Source organism: Anopheles marshallii, chromosome 2, assembly GCF_943734725.1.
Source record: "Anopheles marshallii chromosome 2, idAnoMarsDA_429_01, whole genome shotgun sequence".
Classification (NCBI taxonomy): domain Eukaryota; kingdom Metazoa; phylum Arthropoda; class Insecta; order Diptera; family Culicidae; genus Anopheles; species Anopheles marshallii.
The window spans coordinates 24,832,952-24,851,611 of record NC_071326.1 but is presented as its reverse complement, the minus strand read 5'-3'; the positions used below and the strand labels follow the sequence as shown (position 1 = coordinate 24,851,611).

The following is an 18,660-nucleotide window of genomic DNA, read 5'->3' as shown; positions in this document are numbered from 1 at the left end:
ATTTGTATCGGTTGGACTGTTGGCTTTGCCTTTTTGTGCACATTGGAAAACGGTAAAAAAATAGTAAAACGTCACCACCACGGTGGGAAGAGATTGAGCTGCGTTTGAGTGAAGCATGCATGAATCCGCGCGTGTTAATTGCAACCCTTGAGCCACTTTCCCGATATGCGATAACCTAACCGTCCGATCTGTCTTGCAGGATTGTCCCGAGCGAGAGTTGGACTTCCGCAAGCAGCAATGTTCGGAGTTCAACGATGTACCGTTCGAGGGGCATCGGTACCAGTGGGTACCGTACACCCGGGCACCGAACCCCTGCCAGCTGAACTGTATGCCCGTGGGTGAACGGTTTTACTACACGCACCGGGCGAAGGTAACCGATGGAACGCGCTGCAATGACGAGTCGTTTGATGTGTGCGTCGACGGTACGTGTCAGCCGGTCGGGTGCGACATGATGCTAGGGTCCCAGGCGAAGGAGGACAAGTGTCGCATCTGTCGGGGTGACGGTAGCAGCTGCAAGACGGCAACCGGGCTGCTGGATGCGAACAATCTGCAGGTCGGCTACAACGATCTGCTGCTCATCCCGTCCGGTGCGACGAACGTGCTCATCAGTGAGCGTGCACCGTCGAACAACTATCTGGCGATACGGAACCTGACCGGGTTCTACCATCTGAACGGCAACTATCGTATCGATTTCCCGCGCACGATCCACTTTGCCGGGAGCGACTGGCATTACGAGCGGCGCCCGCAGGGCTTTGCAGCGCCCGATCGGCTGACGTGTCTCGGTCCGACGACGGAATCGGTCTATCTGGTGCTGCTGTCCCAGGATCGTAACGTGGGCGTAAATTACGAGTACAGCGTGTCATCGGAGGTGGCCCCGGTCGATGAGCCGGATAGCTACTCGTGGATGCACACGGCGTTCGAACCGTGCCCGGTTAGCTGCGGCGGAGGAGTCCAAACGCGCAACGTCACGTGCAATAGCAGGGGTTCGCTCCGGGAGGTAGACGAGGGACTTTGCAATTTGAGCGAAAAGCCACCGACGACACAAAAGTGTGGTCAGCAGTCGTGTCCACCGCGCTGGTTCGAGGGACCATGGAGCAACTGCACCAAACCGTGCGGCACCGAGGGAAAGCAAACGCGCGAAGTGTACTGCGAGCGGGTGTCGGCGGATGGGTGAGTTGGGAACGCTTGGAACCAAGCGTCCAAGAGTGTGTGATACCGAACGATTTCATTCCTTTTGGGAACTTTTTTGTTGTTGCAGTGAGACGAAAAAGATCGAAGATGACGTTTGCCTTGAGCAGGTCGGTAACAAACCGGCCACGGAGCGCGAATGCAACCAGGGTCTTATCTGTCCCGAGTGGTTCGTAGGACGGTGGTCACCGGTAAGTATGGTTACGTCCAGCCGTCCTGGGAACTACGGTTCCGTTTGTGTTGGACGCACTCCGATTGGTACGATATTTCTTTATTACAGTGCGATAAACTGTGCGGCGAAGGTGCGCGAACACGCAAGGTGGTTTGCTATCGGAAGGAAAATGGACGCATCACGGTGCTGGAAGATGACGAGTGCATTACGGAAAAGCCGACCGTCAGCGAAAAGTGTATGCTGCGTCCGTGTGAAGGTGTGGATTATGTCACATCGTCCTGGAGCGGGGTGAGTATAATTGGACTCTAGTACTATTGGGTCAATCCAACAGAATTTGCTCAAACGAGTGAAAAGGGTTGCTTACTTTAGACGTAGAGAGTTTATGTTTAAAAAGGGTAAAAACCGTACGAAAATAGCAAACAATTTCCCCTTAGCAAACGTATGTTGAAAATTTGTGCACGAAATTGCATACCTTTGGGCGTTTAACTTCATATGAGCGAATAGAAACACGGAATCACATGTTCGTCGACTGATATTCAACCTGATCTGATTTTAATCAACACGTGAACTGAATTGAAAGCTAATGTAGAAATTAACGAATATTACGAGAAGAGCCTTTCATATTCATCAAAAGTCATTAGAATCATGAGTCTCAAAATATTGATGAATTCTGGATATTTTTATATATTTTCATTTCTAACGAATTGTCTACCTTTAGAGATTCACGTGCTTGTATACTAAGGAATCCGAATATTTAATTGGTTATAACGAATCATGAAACTGAATCAGATTCAACTGACACCATTAAATCATTTAATTATCCACCTTACAGTGCGATGAGTGTGGTGCGACCTTGGAAACACGAACGGTGCACTGTGCGTCGAAGTCGGGAACCGTTTACGATGCGTCGTTCTGTGCGGATCGCCAAATGCCGGAGCTACAGCGCGAATGTAAGCTGACCCCGTGTGAATACCAATGGTACACGTCCCAGTGGAGCAAATGTTCCGCCGTCTGCGGAAAGGGCGTACAGACGCGAACGGTCGTCTGCGGTATGTTCGATGGTCAAGCTCTCAAGCGTGCGGACGACGATTACAAGTGTGATGCGGACCAGAAACCGGAGAAGGAACGCGAATGTGACGGACCACCCGAGTGTCCTGGGCAGTGGTTCGCCGGACCGTGGACCGACTGTGACAAGAGCTGCGGCGGTGGTATGATGTCGCGCAAGGTGCTCTGTCTCGCCAACGGTACTGTCGTGCCGGAAACGAACTGTGACGTGGACAAAATTCAGCTGGCTACGGAAAGCTGTAACAAGCATGACTGTACGGAGGATGAGGTCATACCGGTGACGGTTGGTAGCAAGCAGCCAGAGGAAGATGACTACGACGAGGATGAGCTGTGCGACGAAGAGGACGAAGAGGGCGATGAGGAGGATGACGGATCGGGAACGGGTGTAAGCACGGAAGGACAGGACGGTGTCATGATGGTTACTGAAGATACAACTCTGGCCGAAGGTGTTGAGCTGGGAAGTAGCGTCAGCGGCACGACGGAATCATCCCTCGAGACGGATGAAGTTATGATGAGCGATGCAACGGGCTTTGACACGGGAGCAACTGATCCGGACGAGGGTTCGGTGACGGACAGCACGGTGGAAGGATCCGGCGATGGAAGCAGCCGTATGACCGAACTATCGGAAGCGTCGGGTGACGACAGTGAAGTTACGACGGTTGTGGCCGCTTCTCGTGCGTCGGATGATGCATCTTCGGATGCGGTTGGTAGCTCTACAGAGGCCACCGGTTCTTCCGTCAGTTCGATGGAATCGGAATCAGGCTCTTCTTCGGAGGCAAGCGCTCAAAGCTCTACCGAGTCATTGGAAAAGGTAACGGACAGTCAATCTACCTCGGACTCTGTTGCGACCACAACGGATAATGTATCCGCTACGGAATCGTCTGATACAACGACGGACGTTACGGAAACGTCCACAAGCTCCACTGATCTGGAGACGTCCACCGAGCTCAGCGAGAGTTCATCGACGGTAGAATCAACCAGTACGGTGGATGATGCGTCCTCTACGGATGTACCTTCCACGACCGACAGTGACCTACTGAGCACAACTTCTGCTTCGGATCTTGCAGCAACCAGTAGTCAAGCAGCTGGATCCTCGGAAACATCAACCGACGACAGTGCGACAGAATCTAGCACCAAGCTGGTAGAAGGATCCGATTCTACCGATAAGTCCTTGGTGTCTTCTTCTAGTGAATCATCAGTAACAGACACCTCTGTTGCCGGATCCAGCGAATCTGGACCTACGGAAGAATCAGTTACGGGAGTTTCCACCGACGACAGCTCCACTACTGTCGAATCGACGGAACCTGCTGTGACTGGTTCCACGGAGGACTTCACTGGTTCGACCGTAACCGAAGAGACAGTGGAAGACACCACATTCGACATCTGGGCGTCTTCCACAGATTCGACCGATGACGAAACGGATGACACCGAAAGCAGTACGCCATACACGCTGACCTCAATCATTGCCAAGGAACAGAAACCTCGCAAATGCAAACCCCGTCCGAAGGTGCCACAGTGTGCCAAATCGACGCACGGATGTTGTCCCGATGGCAAGACGAAAGCATCGGGACCGTTCCTCGAGGGCTGCAGTTTGGCAGAGACGTGCAAGGACACGAAACACGGCTGCTGTCCGGACGGTTTGTCGCCGGCCAAGGGTGCCGACGGCAAGGGCTGCCCGAAGGCGGAATGTGCCGACACACTGTTCGGATGCTGCCCGGATAAGGTTACACCGGCCGAGGGTAACGATGCGGAGGGTTGCCCGGTCGAGACGACGACCGTCGCCGGATGTACGGCCGGTAAGTTCGGTTGCTGTCCGGATGGATCCACCGAAGCGAAGGGACCAAATGCCAAGGGTTGTCCGGGCGTGGAAGAGAAGGGCGAGGAAGCGCCATCCGTCACGGAACAACCGAAGGTGGAAGATCCTGCAGCAGCCGTTGACGGTTGTGCCAGTACGGCGCACGGTTGCTGTCCGGACAATACGACCGCTGCGACTGGTCCGGACGGCATGGGATGTGCGCCGTGTGGCAAGGAACCGTTCGGTTGCTGCCCGGACGGTAAGACACCAGCTCACGGCTACAGCGGCGAGGGCTGCTGTCTGCAAACGCCGTACGGATGCTGTCCGGATAATATCGTTGCCGCCCGTGGTCCCGACCTGGAGGGTTGTGATTGTCAGTACGCACCGTACGGCTGCTGTCCGGATAATAAGACGTCGGCCCGCGGTCACGACAACGAGGGTTGCGGATGCCAGTACGCGAAGCACGGTTGCTGTCCGGACAAGGAAACGGAAGCGACGGGCCCGGCGTTCGAGGGATGTCCGTGCCATGCCCATCAGTTCGGTTGCTGTCCGGACGGTGTCACCGCGGCCAAGGGACCGCACAATCACGGCTGCCACTGTTCGTACAGCGAGTTCAAATGCTGCCCGGACGAAAAGACACCGGCCACGGGACCGGACGGGGAGGGTTGCACATGTGCGAACAGCCGGTACGGTTGCTGTCCGGATGGTGCCAGCGAGGCGCAGGGCAGCAAGTTCGAAGGATGTGCTGTGGTGCCGGAATCGCCACAGAAGGCTTGCGCGCTGCCGAAGGATAAGGGTCCGTGCCACAACTACACCGTTAAGCACTTCTTCGACGTGGAGTACGGTGGTTGTGGAAGGTTCTGGTACGGTGGATGCGATGGCAATAACAATCGGTTCGATTCGGTCGACGAGTGTAAAAACACCTGCGAAACACCGACCGGCAAGGATGTGTGCCATCTGCCCAAGATCACCGGACCGTGCACGGGACAGTACAATATGTGGTACTACGACGCGGACCGGAACATGTGCGGTCAGTTCACGTACGGCGGCTGTCTCGGGAATGCCAATCGGTTCGAGAAGCTTGAGGACTGTAAGGCGACGTGCAGCGTGGACGATTCGAAACGTAAGTGGGATCTTTTGTTGTTGTTGTTTGGGTGAAGGTGAAGGAAAGGATTTGTTACTAAAAGCTTCATGCATGCACTTGTAGCACCATGCGAGCAACCGATGGACGCTGGACCATGCAATGGTACATTCGAGCGTTGGTACTACGACAAGGAATCGGATGCGTGCCATCCGTTCTACTACGGAGGTTGCAAGGGCAACAAGAACAACTACCCGACGGAAGCCTCCTGCGGCTATCACTGCAAGAAACCCGGCGTTCACAAACGTAAGTATACCCGGCCGATGTTGTACCTGTTGTAAGGCATGGGCACGATCGATGGATGCTATCTACTCACTTCCAAAGGTGTTGGTCGTACTGCTTCCGGTCATTGGTGTATGATGATTTTACTATCCTTCTATCTATCTCTCTATCTATCATGGTTTTCTGTCCTAACATCTGGCATCCCCCTCATAATATCTGCGCCGTCCCCAATGAAAATACTTCCATTCGAACCCATGTAGCAAGCTGTCGAGAACCGCTGGACGCTGGTAACTGCGAGGCAACGCAGGCCCGCTGGTACTTTGCCAGCGACAGTAACAAATGCATGCCCTTCTACTTTACCGGTTGCGGTGGCAACGACAACCAGTTCGTTTCGCGCGATCAGTGCGAAGAGCAGTGCCCACCGAAGGTTGGTAAGTAGTGTGCGCCTGGACGGTGGCCAGGAGGAACAAGCCATACGTACTTTCCCCCCGGCTTTCCTTCCGTGACGCTTCACCCTAGCCCGGCCTTGTTCATCTCACACGTTCAAGTGCAACAACCCAAAAGCAACCCATTCCGTCCCAGTAGCGTTCGGAGCGAAGATGGGAATGTGAATCGATCGATGATCGCGCAAAATCTTATACACCCGGTGTAACCACCGGTGCAAAATTGAGCTAGGCAAAACGAAACTGTTCCTTTGGCACACTACACACTTTGGCAGCAACCATTCGGCAATCGAGCAAAACGAATCGCGTTACACATTCGTCAACATTCCCAGTGGGGAGTGGGTAACTAACCTACGCTTCCGCTTGCGGTACCTGTGGCCTAAAACGAACTAAAACACCCGTCACATGCGTAACACACTAGCCACACTAAACGGCATCGCTGTACTGGATGTTGGATAGTATTAACATTCCCTCACCGGTTTTTCCCATTAACAGAGAAGGACATTTGCTTCCTGCCGGCGGAGATTGGCGAGTGTCAGAATTATACCGCCCACTGGTACTTTGACACAAAGGACGAACGTTGCCGACAGTTCTACTACGGCGGATGCGGTGGCAATGGTAACAACTTCGTGGATGAACCATCCTGCATCAGCCGGTGCATTGACGAAACGTCGAAACCGGTGGAAGTGCCTGCACAACCGCCGGCACCGGGCCGTACCGATCCGGAACCATTTGATCGAAGCCATTGTCAGCTACCGATGGATAACGGCGATCGGCAATGTTCTCCGTACGTGGCGCGCTACTACTACGACACACAGTCCGGTAGCTGTGCGGTCTTCACCTACACCGGCTGTGGTGGCAACGGTAACAACTTCCAGAGTGTGGTTGAATGTGAGCAGAGCTGTGGAAGTGCAGGCCGCGAACCGGTCGATGTCGATCTGCGTGGCCCGACTGAGCAGCGACCGAGCAGCAATGTTAGTCGCTGTGAGGAACCGCCAGAGTTCGGCGATGGCGATGGAGATGGCGAGCTGATCCTGTTCTACTACAACGCCGAGCGGCAATCGTGTGAACGGTTCCGGTACAGTGGTGCCGGTGGTAATACGAACCGCTACAACTCGGAGGAAGAGTGCGAACGGGTCTGTGGAGTGTACCGAGGTGTTGGTAAGTACCAGTGGACCGGACAACACAGCTTCGCTCGTGTGTTCCTCTTTTGCTGTCCTGTTTGGATTGACCTTGGTGTTTTTGTATCACTCCAAAGATGTCTGTAGAGACCCGGTTGAATCTGGTCCATGCGGTGACTTTGTCCCACGGTACTATTACGACTCGAGGGCACACGCCTGTTACGCCTTCAACTACAGTGGCTGCGAAGGCAACGGTAATCGGTTCGCAAGTGCCGAAGAATGTGAGGGAACGTGCGTCCATCAGCGACCGGGCTACGATGATGCTGGTAAGTACGGATGCCTGCTCGATGCTTGTGTCACCTCCAGAGGAGGATCAGTATTTCCACAGATTTACATCGCTGATGCTGTACGTTGTATGGCGATATTATTCACACATTAATGCGTATCATGTCCGTGAACGTGTCACTCGTGCCGCAGAAAAACTAGTCCTCTGTAACCTTCCCGTTAAGAAGGGTGATAACAGATGCAGAGCAAGGCCCGGGAAACGGTGGTACTACAATCCAGTGCTGGAAACCTGCTTTGCCTTCCGCTACAAAGGATGCGGTGGTAATCGCAACAATTTCCCCTCGTACGACAACTGCCGCACGTACTGTAGTATCGAATGTAAGTCGTTCGTGTTTGGTGTCGCTCGTCTCCGCCTAGCGCGCCATCCATGTTCTCGTTGCGGGTTGCCGATCTTTCGTGCGCTAAATGTTCCGGTGCTTCGCAAATCATCATCGCTGGGTTTCTATCGCTTGCTCCGTGTGCGTCACAGGCCTTTCGGTGGGAAATCTGGCACAGCTCGGTGCAATAAATTGGTGTACCTTTCACCAGTTGGATTTGGTCGGTTTCGGGGGTAATCAAGCCTAGCTTAACGCCATCACAAAAATGGTGGTTTGATTACGTGTACCTGTTTTAACAGTAAACCATATTTGTGGTAATTTTAAACGGTTATATCGGTAACGGCAATGATATCCTGGATCTGCAACATCGTTTCATCCCGCTGATTTCATCATTCATGTCATTCCACACTAATGTTTACTATTACTTTTCACGTGTCATTAATTAAAACCAGCGTTGTGGCAGGTGGTACAGAGCATGGCTTAAGTCCCCAGTCTAAAGCAATGAATTCGCTAGAGCAAGTGAATAGTGTTGTGATTCTATTGGTTGATTTATTTTTGCCGTGAAGAGTGCGATCACATGCGATCATTACCAATACGATTACCATCATCTCTTTCACTCTTTTAAGAGTCACAATTGTTTGATACTTTCACGGCACAAATAATACATCAAATAGGAGTCCAAACGATTTTCTGCAATAGCTCGTGATAATCCTAATACGACTGGCAAAGGCTCTTGAGGTACTACTCCAGTAGTTCCACTGTACTACAACATTTATTCAAATCTTGTTTGTCTCATCGTCACATCGATCAGTTTGTATCACTTTTACTTCTTCATATGCTACCGGTGCTTTCGTCACTTCATCATAATGCTGGATGTCACCGAGACATTCGATTAGATCATTGCTACCCTAGTGACTAACTCGGCGGTGTCTATGGACAAGTGTCTATGGTCGTGATCACCCTAACACTACCTCTCGTTTCAACCTACACCCTTGCAGCAAACGCGGTGAATCCTTGCGAGCAGCATGAACACGAATGCAGCCGGCTCCAATGCCCGTACGGTATTGCCAAGTCATACGATGCGGCCAACGGTTGCGAAACCTGCCAGTGCAATGATCCTTGTGAAGGATACCATTGCCCAGACGGAAGCGTATGTGTGGTGGGTGTGAAGAACAGTGGAGCGATCGGAAGCGGTTCCGAGTTTGTTGGAGAATGCCGACTATCAATCAAGCCGGGCGAATGTCCAGTGCTGGGCAACTCATCGCAGTGCACTCAGAACTGTTACTTGGATGCCCATTGCCGGGATGACAAAAAGTGCTGTCAGGCGGGTTGTGCATACGTCTGCATCAGCCCGGTAGATCGTCCGATGGTTCCAGCTGCACCAGCGCAACCGGACGTTCCGGGACCCACCGTTCTGGAGGAAGTGCCCCAGGAGGAGCTAGACATCAAGTCGGAGGAGGGCGGCATTGCGACGCTGCGTTGCTTCGCCACCGGTTTCCCACCACCTTCCATTCGCTGGCGCAAGGGAGAAGTCCTGGTAAGAGCAGATCTTTCGGAGTTTGTTTTGTCCGGTGAAAGGCTACAACCCGCTTACCATTCCATTTCAGCTCAACACCAATCAGGGTCGCTATGTACTTTCCTCGAAGGGTGATCTGCAGATTGTGCAGCTGCATCGTACCGATAGTGGTACCTATGTCTGCATCGCGGACAACGGTATCGGCGAACCGGTGTTGCGGGAAGTCACGCTCACAGTACGCGGTAAGTACACTGCCATTCTCAAGGTGGATATATGGTTGCTCGATCGATCGCCACTGTAAGATCACTGTAACTAATCACCGCATCGCCCTTGGCGTACACTATCTCAATTGTTGTAACACACTTCCGTTAAACTAACTCCTTTTCTTCTCCAACCGGTTGCGTCTCGCACTCTCTATCTCTCTTTCTCGTTCTATCTTTCAATACCTTGGACCTGGAATGGGGGAATGTAAACTAACAAAACACACACACGTAAAATGCACACCCCTGGTTGGGTGGGCACTGGTGCCAAATGTCTGCTTCTCGTCACTACCATCTCCGTCCTGCACACTAACCCACACGCACGCTCGCTGTCGCTTCGGGGCTGTTGTGACATTAGACCCAGTGCCACGGGATGCCTACATCGCCGGCAATCTGAACGATTCGCAGGTGGTTGAGCTAGATAAGCCGGCGACGTTGCGGTGTGCGGCCGGTGGCCACCCGAAACCGATTGTTAGCTGGTGGCGTGAAACGTACATGATGCCGCTGAAGATGGTGAACCGTGACTATTCGCTGCACATTGCAAGCGTTCGATTGCCCGATCTGGGCCCGTACGTGTGTCAGGCTTATTCCGGTGCCGGCAAGGGTATCTCGCGCACGGTCACACTGTTGGGCTATGGGCCGGCTATTCCCGAAAGTCCGGTAGATGAGAAATACCTGAAGTACCTTGTGCCCAGACCGAGACCGGTACCATCGCTGCCGGTCGATCGTTATCCGTCACGGCCACGGCCACCAATCGCTCAGCCACCGCCGGTTGTCGTTCGTCCACCAGGTAAGTGGTAGCAGTACTGTTCCAATTATTCTTAACCTCTTCAATGGTTTTTCGTGTGGTAATGGCTCCTATTGCTTGTGTTGGTCACATGTGGTGAATGTTCACTCTGGTAAGGCGCTACGAACGTAGGAGTAGCGCACGCGAGTAATATTTTTCGGTTTGGCGACTAATCCCGCTTTATGACATTTCTGTGTGTTGCTTTCCAGTTCCGGTGACGGTGCAAATGTACTTCCCGCAGGGACGTGATCTGATGCCAAATAGTAACTTCACGATCAACTGTACCGTGGACGGATATCCGCGGCCCACGGTGAACTGGTTCAAGGATGGCCAGATGCTGGTACCTACCGACCGCATACACATTACCGACACGAACCTACTGTTTGTGTCCGGTGCAATACCGGCCGACAGTGGCCGGTACAAGTGCCTTGCGAGGAACGAATTGTCGGAAGCATTCCAGGAGCACAGTTTACGCGTCGAAGGTACGGAAGCGACTTTGAAGTTAGCGTGTTCGATGATGATGTTCGTTACTGATATACCACTTTTTGTTCGTTCCATTTCACTTCCCGCAGGTGTATACGTACCACCAGGATGTACCGATAATCAGCTACTCGCCAAGTGTGACCTGATTGTGGCGGGACAATATTGCAACCACAAGTACTACGCCCGGTTCTGCTGCCGGTCGTGTACGCTGGCGGGACAGATAAATGTAGACAACCGTTACCGCTAAATATGCGCGTGCCATAGCAAGAATAAAAAAAAAAACAAGGAAGCTTACAGGCTGTTCCAGACACAGTCTCCGCAAAATCGCAACCAGCACTAGCCATCATTGTACCACACATTCTCAATCTCAAACCAGCCAAAAACGAACAACAGCTAAAATTTCGCAGCAGGGCACAAAAATGAATTGCTTTACGCATCTATTTATTTCTGTTTCAAAACCCCTCCTGGTACTAGAATGGCTCACACGCAGTGTGCCGTTAGTAGAAACGCAATTTACAACAATAGCGCCGGTGCCAATCGGCACAACCGGCTTGATGAGCGGTAGCATTTAAACCAAAACCTCGAATCTGGTGCGAACGTTCGTGCCAATCATGTAGTGACCAAGGTTTACAAGTAGTACTTTATATAGTTCAGTCGTTGTTTAGGTTATATCGATAAGGCGTAACCAGTGGAATAATATGAACGGTGTTCAGCTCATCAATGGTCTACAATCACCACGGAAATAAACTTAGCACCAGGCATTACCTCCCGCAATACACATACAAAACCGTACAATGACAACTCAATCAAGTTGGTTAAAAGAAATCCATCAACAGAACATGGCGATAGCAACAACAAACGCAGGTGGATAAGGAAAAAATGATGAAACGAAAACAGCTAATGGACCTGCATGTACTGTAGCACATACACAAAATGCATTTCCCGCAGTAGTGTTTCCTTTCCCTGTTGCTTACTGTAAATAATTTATTGTCAACAATCAGATCCTTCTCCCTCGGCTCTCTCTCTCTTACTCTCTCTAAAGCACCACCGTAGAATCGTAGTCTGCCGCGTGGAGGTACAGTGAAATAGAGCAGAAAAAACAGAACCTAGAATAAATTCGATTACTGATTGATAGGAAATAATAAATGAATGAAATTGAACTGGGATGCTTGTCTGAGCACAACGGATAATTTGTGATGACAATGTTGAATTGGATGGTTTATGTTGTTATTAAATATTAACACTTCAGTGAGTAGACAAGAGATGACAAACTAAACAAACATTTTGAACACGTAATGGTGATTTTGTGCCTGATTAATAATATCTTCCAGTTGGAAGTGTTTATTGGTTGTCTATCAGATATATAGCAGTTACTTAACGGTTCACGCTTAACGGAAGCACAAAATCAACCAAATATATATTTATACCAATAGCCTATCTCCCTGACAGAGCCCATTGATGCAGATCCACATCCAGGAACTCATTACAAGAAATCGTTACTTTTCCAGCAGCAGCAAAACACCCGCCTTAGTTGCTCCTTCAGTGCATAACCACCTTTAGGTGGCAACAGCTCCAGATTTTGCGAATCGTCATCCTCATCCAGCGTGTCGTTGTCGAGATAATCGTCCTGACCAGCAGCACTATTGCTACGATTTAGAATTTTCCGGTAACCCTTGCTGTCGGACAGCTTGCGGCACTGTTCAAAGTCCAGATCCTCGTTGTCCGACTCGATCGTCATCTCCTGAATGCTGAACGTGTCGGAGAGCTCCTGACGCGTGTGAGGACCACCACTTCCTTTACGACGTGGGAAGAAGGACACATTCTCCAACTCCTCATCACTGTTAAAGCCCGTATTAACATCGACCAGCTGATGGCTATCCCGACCGGCCGGTATTGGAAGCCGAGATATGGGTATCAGGCTGCTAATTTTGGGTTCTTTTTCTACCGAATCCTGCAACAACACAGAAAAACATTAGTGCATCAAGCGGGTCGGGAGGTTTCCATCACTTACTTGTTGCCCATCCTGGTACATCTGTTTGTAGTTGCGTTTGGCGCGTTCTACCTTCAGTTCCAGCTTCCGTTGTAATATTTTGCACGTGCTTAGCTGTGCCACCGAACCGTGGTCTCGTTGCGAACCATCGTCCCCGTTCGCACCGGAAGGCACCGTAGCTCCGCTGGATGTAGCCGAAGAGGAAGCGAACGAATCGGTACTATTGTCGCTTGTTAGCACCTTACGGCCACCAGCACTGGACGGATACTGATGCTGCTGCTGGCCTGAAGGAAGACGTTCCGAATCGGGCACTGGGGCAGCAGTTGCTGCCACAGCTGCACGGATAGGATCATGCCTTTCGCCCGGATTTTCAAACACGACATCGAAATCGTTCAGCTTAGAGTAGATGTCACTTTCTGCGTCGGAATCCAAGCCCCCTTTCAGGACGCTCGGCTGAGAAAAAAATAGATCACCATCAGAGAGAACGCACATCAGTTGCTATCGGACGGGACATGTCATGTCCATCAACTCACAGTGACATCCTTTAACAGATGGTCCTCACCGAAGGTTGCCAGCTCATCGATGAACAGCGATTCCAGCTTGTCGCCGCTCTCGATACCGCTATCGTCCATAAACATCTTCTTTACACTTTCATTACGTACTACAAAACACTTGCAGTTTGTACATTTCTTCGCGTTTTCACAAGCGTATGTTGTTCGGTCTCACACACAATGTTTATCGGCCACTTTCGTCATTGCAGGGAACTGCTCGTTTACGCGTTTATCGATTTTCCAGACTGTTTTCATAAACACATATGATTCGAATGACAGAACACGTGCTAGTGCGCAGACGCTTTGCACAAACGCGGTCCATTCGTAACGGAAGCATTACGTTATTCCGTTGTACTGTTAACAGCTGTGAAGTTTTATATTTCAAATACACGCAATAAAGCAATATAACAAGACCGTCCGTAATGAAATTAATAAATACAACAGCTTATTGTATAAGTTTTATTAGATATACTATATTTTATTATTTTTTTATACAATGTTATTCTGGTTTAAGAAGTTTATTCGAAAAGAAATCTTATTAAATGCACACTGATTAATAGTTCATTCAACAGTTTTATATGTTATAAATGCGATAAATACAATTGCTTATTTTAATGAGTTAAATCAGAACAGTAGAGTGGGTGTAAGGTGCACTTTTTTGAGATTCATAAAAGAATGACCCTGTGGCGGCCCAATAGTGCATTGGCATTGGCACCGGTCTTCACACGCCATGAACGTTCCAATCCTCGGTACGCAGGACAGACTGATCCAGTTATGGGAAAATAAATTCACAGAAAACCAGAAATGGCAGGTCTAGAAGGCAGGCATTGGCCTAGTTGTGCCAATGAAGAAGAAAAGAATGACCCTTCACCAATCCTTTAATGGCTCTTTAACCTTTCAGCTCGACTCGACTGCACCGACTCTGATTGACCAGTAAGTGAGTGATCTGAAACGCATATGAATAAGTCGCTAGTCAGCGCACAGTGTGAGTAAGTTGATTCGCAAAAAGTAATCGAAGGATTGTTAAAAACTCGGTGTGTTGAGTTGAGTTGAATATGTTCACCTACAGGTTTCAATACACCCCCTCTCTCTTACTCAGTCTTACTAGCACCAATCTAATTACAAAACACTTCACAATGATAGTTTTAAGAATCTTCCTAGTAATTAACCATTAATTTTATTTTTTTTCATTGAAATCTACAGGATAGTCACAATAATTTCGTCGATCTGCGATGATACTGTTTAATCCAAATTCATCATTAAGCAAACTCCTTGCAACACCCACAGGCTGGCGTGCTCCTCTGTACGGAGGTCGGCTTCAAACACCAACCCAACGCCCATTGCATTGCGTCGTTCGGACGTCGTATAAACCGGCGTACGGAACGTGTTCTATCATACAAAAGAGAGATAACGTACAGAATTAGCAAGGAAACATTTGAAACAATCAATACAATAAGCAAGCTACACAATTAATAACACTTCCCGACCACTGCACGGGAATGTTGACGAACGTTTAACGAAAGCTCCATGCCACCAACTGGCATCACTACTGAGTGCAAGTTACGCGAAAGGGTAACACGGCCAAACGTAACGTAGGGCGCAACGGTCGCACCGAACAGCCAACGTAAAGCACGTGAGGTACTCGCACTCGCAAGAATAAATCGAAATGTTTATCAAACTCGGTATGTGACAGCGGGCAACATAATCAAATAAAGCGTGGCAGGGCCGGGGCGCGTTTACTTACTTGTAATTTCAGTCGGTGAGTTTCTATCGGTACAATCGAGAGCACGGGCAACGGTTCGACCAGCACTTTCGGAGTCGAACGTGTCAGACATCGGTTTTCCGGATCCCAGCGTGCACCCTGAAGGTACAAACCGGTCACGTAGCAACCCTGCATTTATCACCATCATCCAGCAGTGCGGTGTCCGCGATCGGGTGGCCGGCACCGGGCAGGTTGGTTATCGGGGAATCCCGACGGAGCAAAAACGGAGAAGAATGAACGTACAAATAAGACAAATTGCATATGACCGGGGAACGGGTTGGAGGTATGGAACGCAGCGGGAACTGCTCAGCACTGCAGATAGCTGGCAACTGTCGGAGCATATTTGCAGAGCGAAACAAAAAAAAAACTAACAGCAAATAACAAAACAAAGCATCACTTGCCCTTTTGTACTGACGCGCTATCGGAGTAGTAGTTGCAGTATTCAAGGAGGAATAAACAACTTTTTTTATTTAAAAAAAGACAAGCTTTATAAGGTGAAAGGAATAAAATTTCATTAGGTTGAATGTTTTTATATTGGATGATATCCTACGTTGCTATTCGTTTGAATCTCACCGAGAGTGAGTTAGATTACAACTGTCTTTCTTTTAGAGTGTATCAATGCTCACATCTGACGCTAGGCAAAAAGTAGATGTACTGATTCTATCAAATCAACGAGAAAAGAAAGAAAACTTACGCATAACTTGCAAACGGAAAACATGTGTAATTCAATGCCAACTACCAGCACTCCTGTAGGCATCGATCACTACAACCCACAAACATATGCATTATTGGATTTTCCTTATCCTGGGGGTTATATGGGCCAAGCGATAAAAAAAACTCGCTGGTAGGAAACGATTCAATTTGTCGAATTCAAGGGCCTGGCTTAAGGATGCGGTATAGAACCATATTCAATTAGGGCACACTTATCAGCGGTATGGTGCAAACTGATAAAGAGAGCAATATCGCATCCAATCGTACCGAGCGGAACGAAAAAGCAAAAATGTTGCACCCAAGCTCCCACCAACCATCGTGCGGCCAATAGAAGTCAGAAACACCCCGTACAAACTAGCCTGGGGACGTGGTAAGAAAAATGTCTTTAACACCACAGGCTACACAGTGATGTGATTTGATTCGATCCAAACCGCCCGGCACTCGGCCGGTTGGCAAATGTACGGAGCAGTCGCTGGGTAATATATAGTCATGCCCCGGCGGATCCCACTATAGGCTACATGCGAAAGGCATCAGAGTTCTTGGCTTCTAATCGAATTGCAATCCCTACGTTCAGATGGGAAAGAGGGGGAAAGTCTTCGTGCATGCAAGGACCGATTTACGTGTCTTTCACACGCTATGGGGGAAACCGGGCATGTGCGCCGGGCGTACGAATGGTACTAATCTAAACGGATCTAATGAAATCGTCGAGAAAGAGATTAATCCAAATTGATTTACCGCTTCGGGTCGCTCTTCGATTTCGTCCTCGCGCAGAAACCTGGTGACGGACGTGAACAGTGTCGAACGATCCAATGGCCAGTTGTTCTTCCGGCAAGCGATCTGCAAATAATATTCCAGGCAGAAAAGAAAATTAAACTCGAACGACGCTAGGATAAGTGCAAGTGGATGTGAAATTGAGCGATGAATATGCAAATGGGGCACATCGAACCAGCGCACCAGAACCATACTCCACAGCGGGGTGCAGCAGAAACGAAATTGGAAATATTTAATATCTTCCATTGTATGGTGCCGTTTAAATGATAAAATTGCTGCTTGCGTTTACGGACATCAGGAGTGGAAATGAAATTAGTTTTGTGAAGTTGTACGTCCAGAAGACACCTTCATAAAATGAAATCTGTTTTTTTTTTTACATTCGAATGCATGTTTAATGACACATTGCAATACGAATATATTGAACGAAGTTTAGTATTCATTGAGATTCTTCGTGAAGAATTAGTAACTGTAGTTCAATTAGCTATTGCGTCCAGCAATCAGCAACATCCCGCACATTCAACATAATCAACGCAATGAATGCCATACTAAAACAGTACCCTTACGCACGGAGCTAAATGTTCTTGCCTTGGCGAAATTAGGGGTACGTGCGGAAACTGCTGTCAGCATCATCATTACACCACTGAATCACTACATCCCTGCAATCCCACATGTAACGCATGTAAGTGAGACGCACCTAGAGGAATGGAGCATGTAATTTATGTGCTGTTTGTTTAATTTACCTGAACTAACGCGGTTAAATAACTTTCCGGTATATGCAGCCCGGACAACCACATCACCAGCGGTTCACCAGACACTGACCAATATTTATACTGCTGTGATCTTCGCTGCTCACACATAAGCCCATACGCACATCGGAACGTAGTTGGCCAGCACACACACACACACATCATTAGCAGCACGCCAGGAAATGGGAAGAAAAAGAATTTTGTGGAAAATTAAAATGAGCAATTTGACACGTCACTGCCGTATAGTGTCGAGCTTTTTTTAATTAGCGACCCAGGCCCAAACCACCTTAATCTCGTTATTTGCGGCCTAGGGCGCGTCAATCGGCATCGGTACCGGTGGTAGCTCGTCCCGATAACCCGGTGCGCAGATCGGCAGCAATAAAATGGGGTTTGAGTGCTGTATAGCTTACCAGCAAATGTTCGATCCAGTCGCCCAGTTGTTTGCAGGTGGCTGGTGCCAGCTTACGCCAGTCATCCGGCAGCTGCCCGTTGAATAATGCATGAGCAACATTGTCGAGCACCGCGTCCATGCCAATCTCGCCGGCGAGCGCTTTGCGGAGCTGGTTCAGCGTGTGCTCCATCCGCTGGATCAGCCGATTGTAGCGTTCCAGCTCCTGCAGCAGCACCACGCAGATGGGCGTAATGTTGACCTGGTACGCCTTTTTCACGCGCCATACATCGAACGGTTTGGGTAGCTTTTTCAGTATGTCCACGGCCGCTCTGTCGATAAACTCATCCCGGCTGATGCCGCCCGTATCCGCACCTGCATGACGAAGCGAATTACACAGCGCGTGAGGGGTGAAGCCATAGTTTTATGCCATATTGTCATTGTTGAGGCGTAAAATTTCAAACATGTGCTCAGACCGTGACTTTGCCAAAAAGCGCTCGCAGCGCTTGTCGACAAGTGTGATTGATGACCTGGTGCGCTACGTGTGAGGTTCGCATGCGAAGGTGTTTAACATTCGTCCTTGTTTATGTGTGCATGTTCATCAATCAACAAAATATGCTTATTTGCAATCAACCTAGCTTTAGAATGCTTTCTATATTTACCGTGCATGAAGCTATCGGAATCAATCGATAACAATAGATTTATTTTCAGTTGCATAGAATTTAACTCCCAGTACGATACATACCATTTTCTTCCGGATTGGGCTGTGGTAGCACATTACCCACGCAAACTATTCCGTGAGTAGTAGAATTAATCGACATTAAAAAATACCATATTCCTTACAGTAAATTTGTAACTTAATAAGCCGCAAAGCATTTCACAATAC

At 49.4% G+C, this 18,660-nt stretch overlaps 3 protein-coding genes across 3 annotated transcripts in view; 1 reads left to right on the top strand and 2 right to left on the bottom strand.

Moving 5' to 3' along the window:
• Nucleotides 1-313: 313 nt before the first annotated feature.
• LOC128706726 (papilin) lies at nt 314-11,102 on the top strand. Its single transcript, XM_053801669.1, has 14 exons — nt 314-1,170; nt 1,259-1,379; nt 1,469-1,648; nt 2,193-5,343; nt 5,428-5,607; nt 5,844-6,014; nt 6,522-7,187; nt 7,285-7,473; nt 7,625-7,810; nt 8,808-9,346; nt 9,417-9,567; nt 9,944-10,375; nt 10,582-10,854; nt 10,945-11,102. Exons 1-14 carry the CDS (start codon nt 329-331, stop codon nt 11,100-11,102), a joined length of 7,239 nt encoding a protein of 2,412 aa, XP_053657644.1. The 5' UTR covers nt 314-328.
• Nucleotides 11,103-12,338: 1,236 nt separating this feature from the next.
• On the bottom strand, nt 12,339-13,483 carry LOC128708296 (uncharacterized). Its single transcript, XM_053803270.1, has 3 exons — nt 13,379-13,483; nt 12,867-13,298; nt 12,339-12,806 (listed from the first exon to the last, which is right to left on the bottom strand). The coding sequence occupies exons 1-3, from the start codon at nt 13,481-13,483 to the stop codon at nt 12,339-12,341; spliced, it is 1,005 nt and encodes a 334-aa protein (XP_053659245.1).
• Nucleotides 13,484-14,638: 1,155 nt separating this feature from the next.
• LOC128719678 (dynein axonemal heavy chain 10) overlaps nt 14,639-18,660 on the bottom strand; it is a 42,159-nt gene continuing 38,137 nt past the window's right edge. Inside the window, exons 64-68 of the mRNA XM_053813306.1 lie at nt 17,797-18,149; nt 17,381-17,485; nt 16,605-16,706; nt 15,141-15,287; nt 14,639-14,785 (exon numbers count right to left, since the gene is read on the bottom strand). Of these exons, the coding sequence (XP_053669281.1) occupies nt 14,639-14,785; nt 15,141-15,287; nt 16,605-16,706; nt 17,381-17,485; nt 17,797-18,149 (854 nt within the window). The remainder of the gene's footprint in view (nt 14,786-15,140; nt 15,288-16,604; nt 16,707-17,380; nt 17,486-17,796; nt 18,150-18,660) is intronic.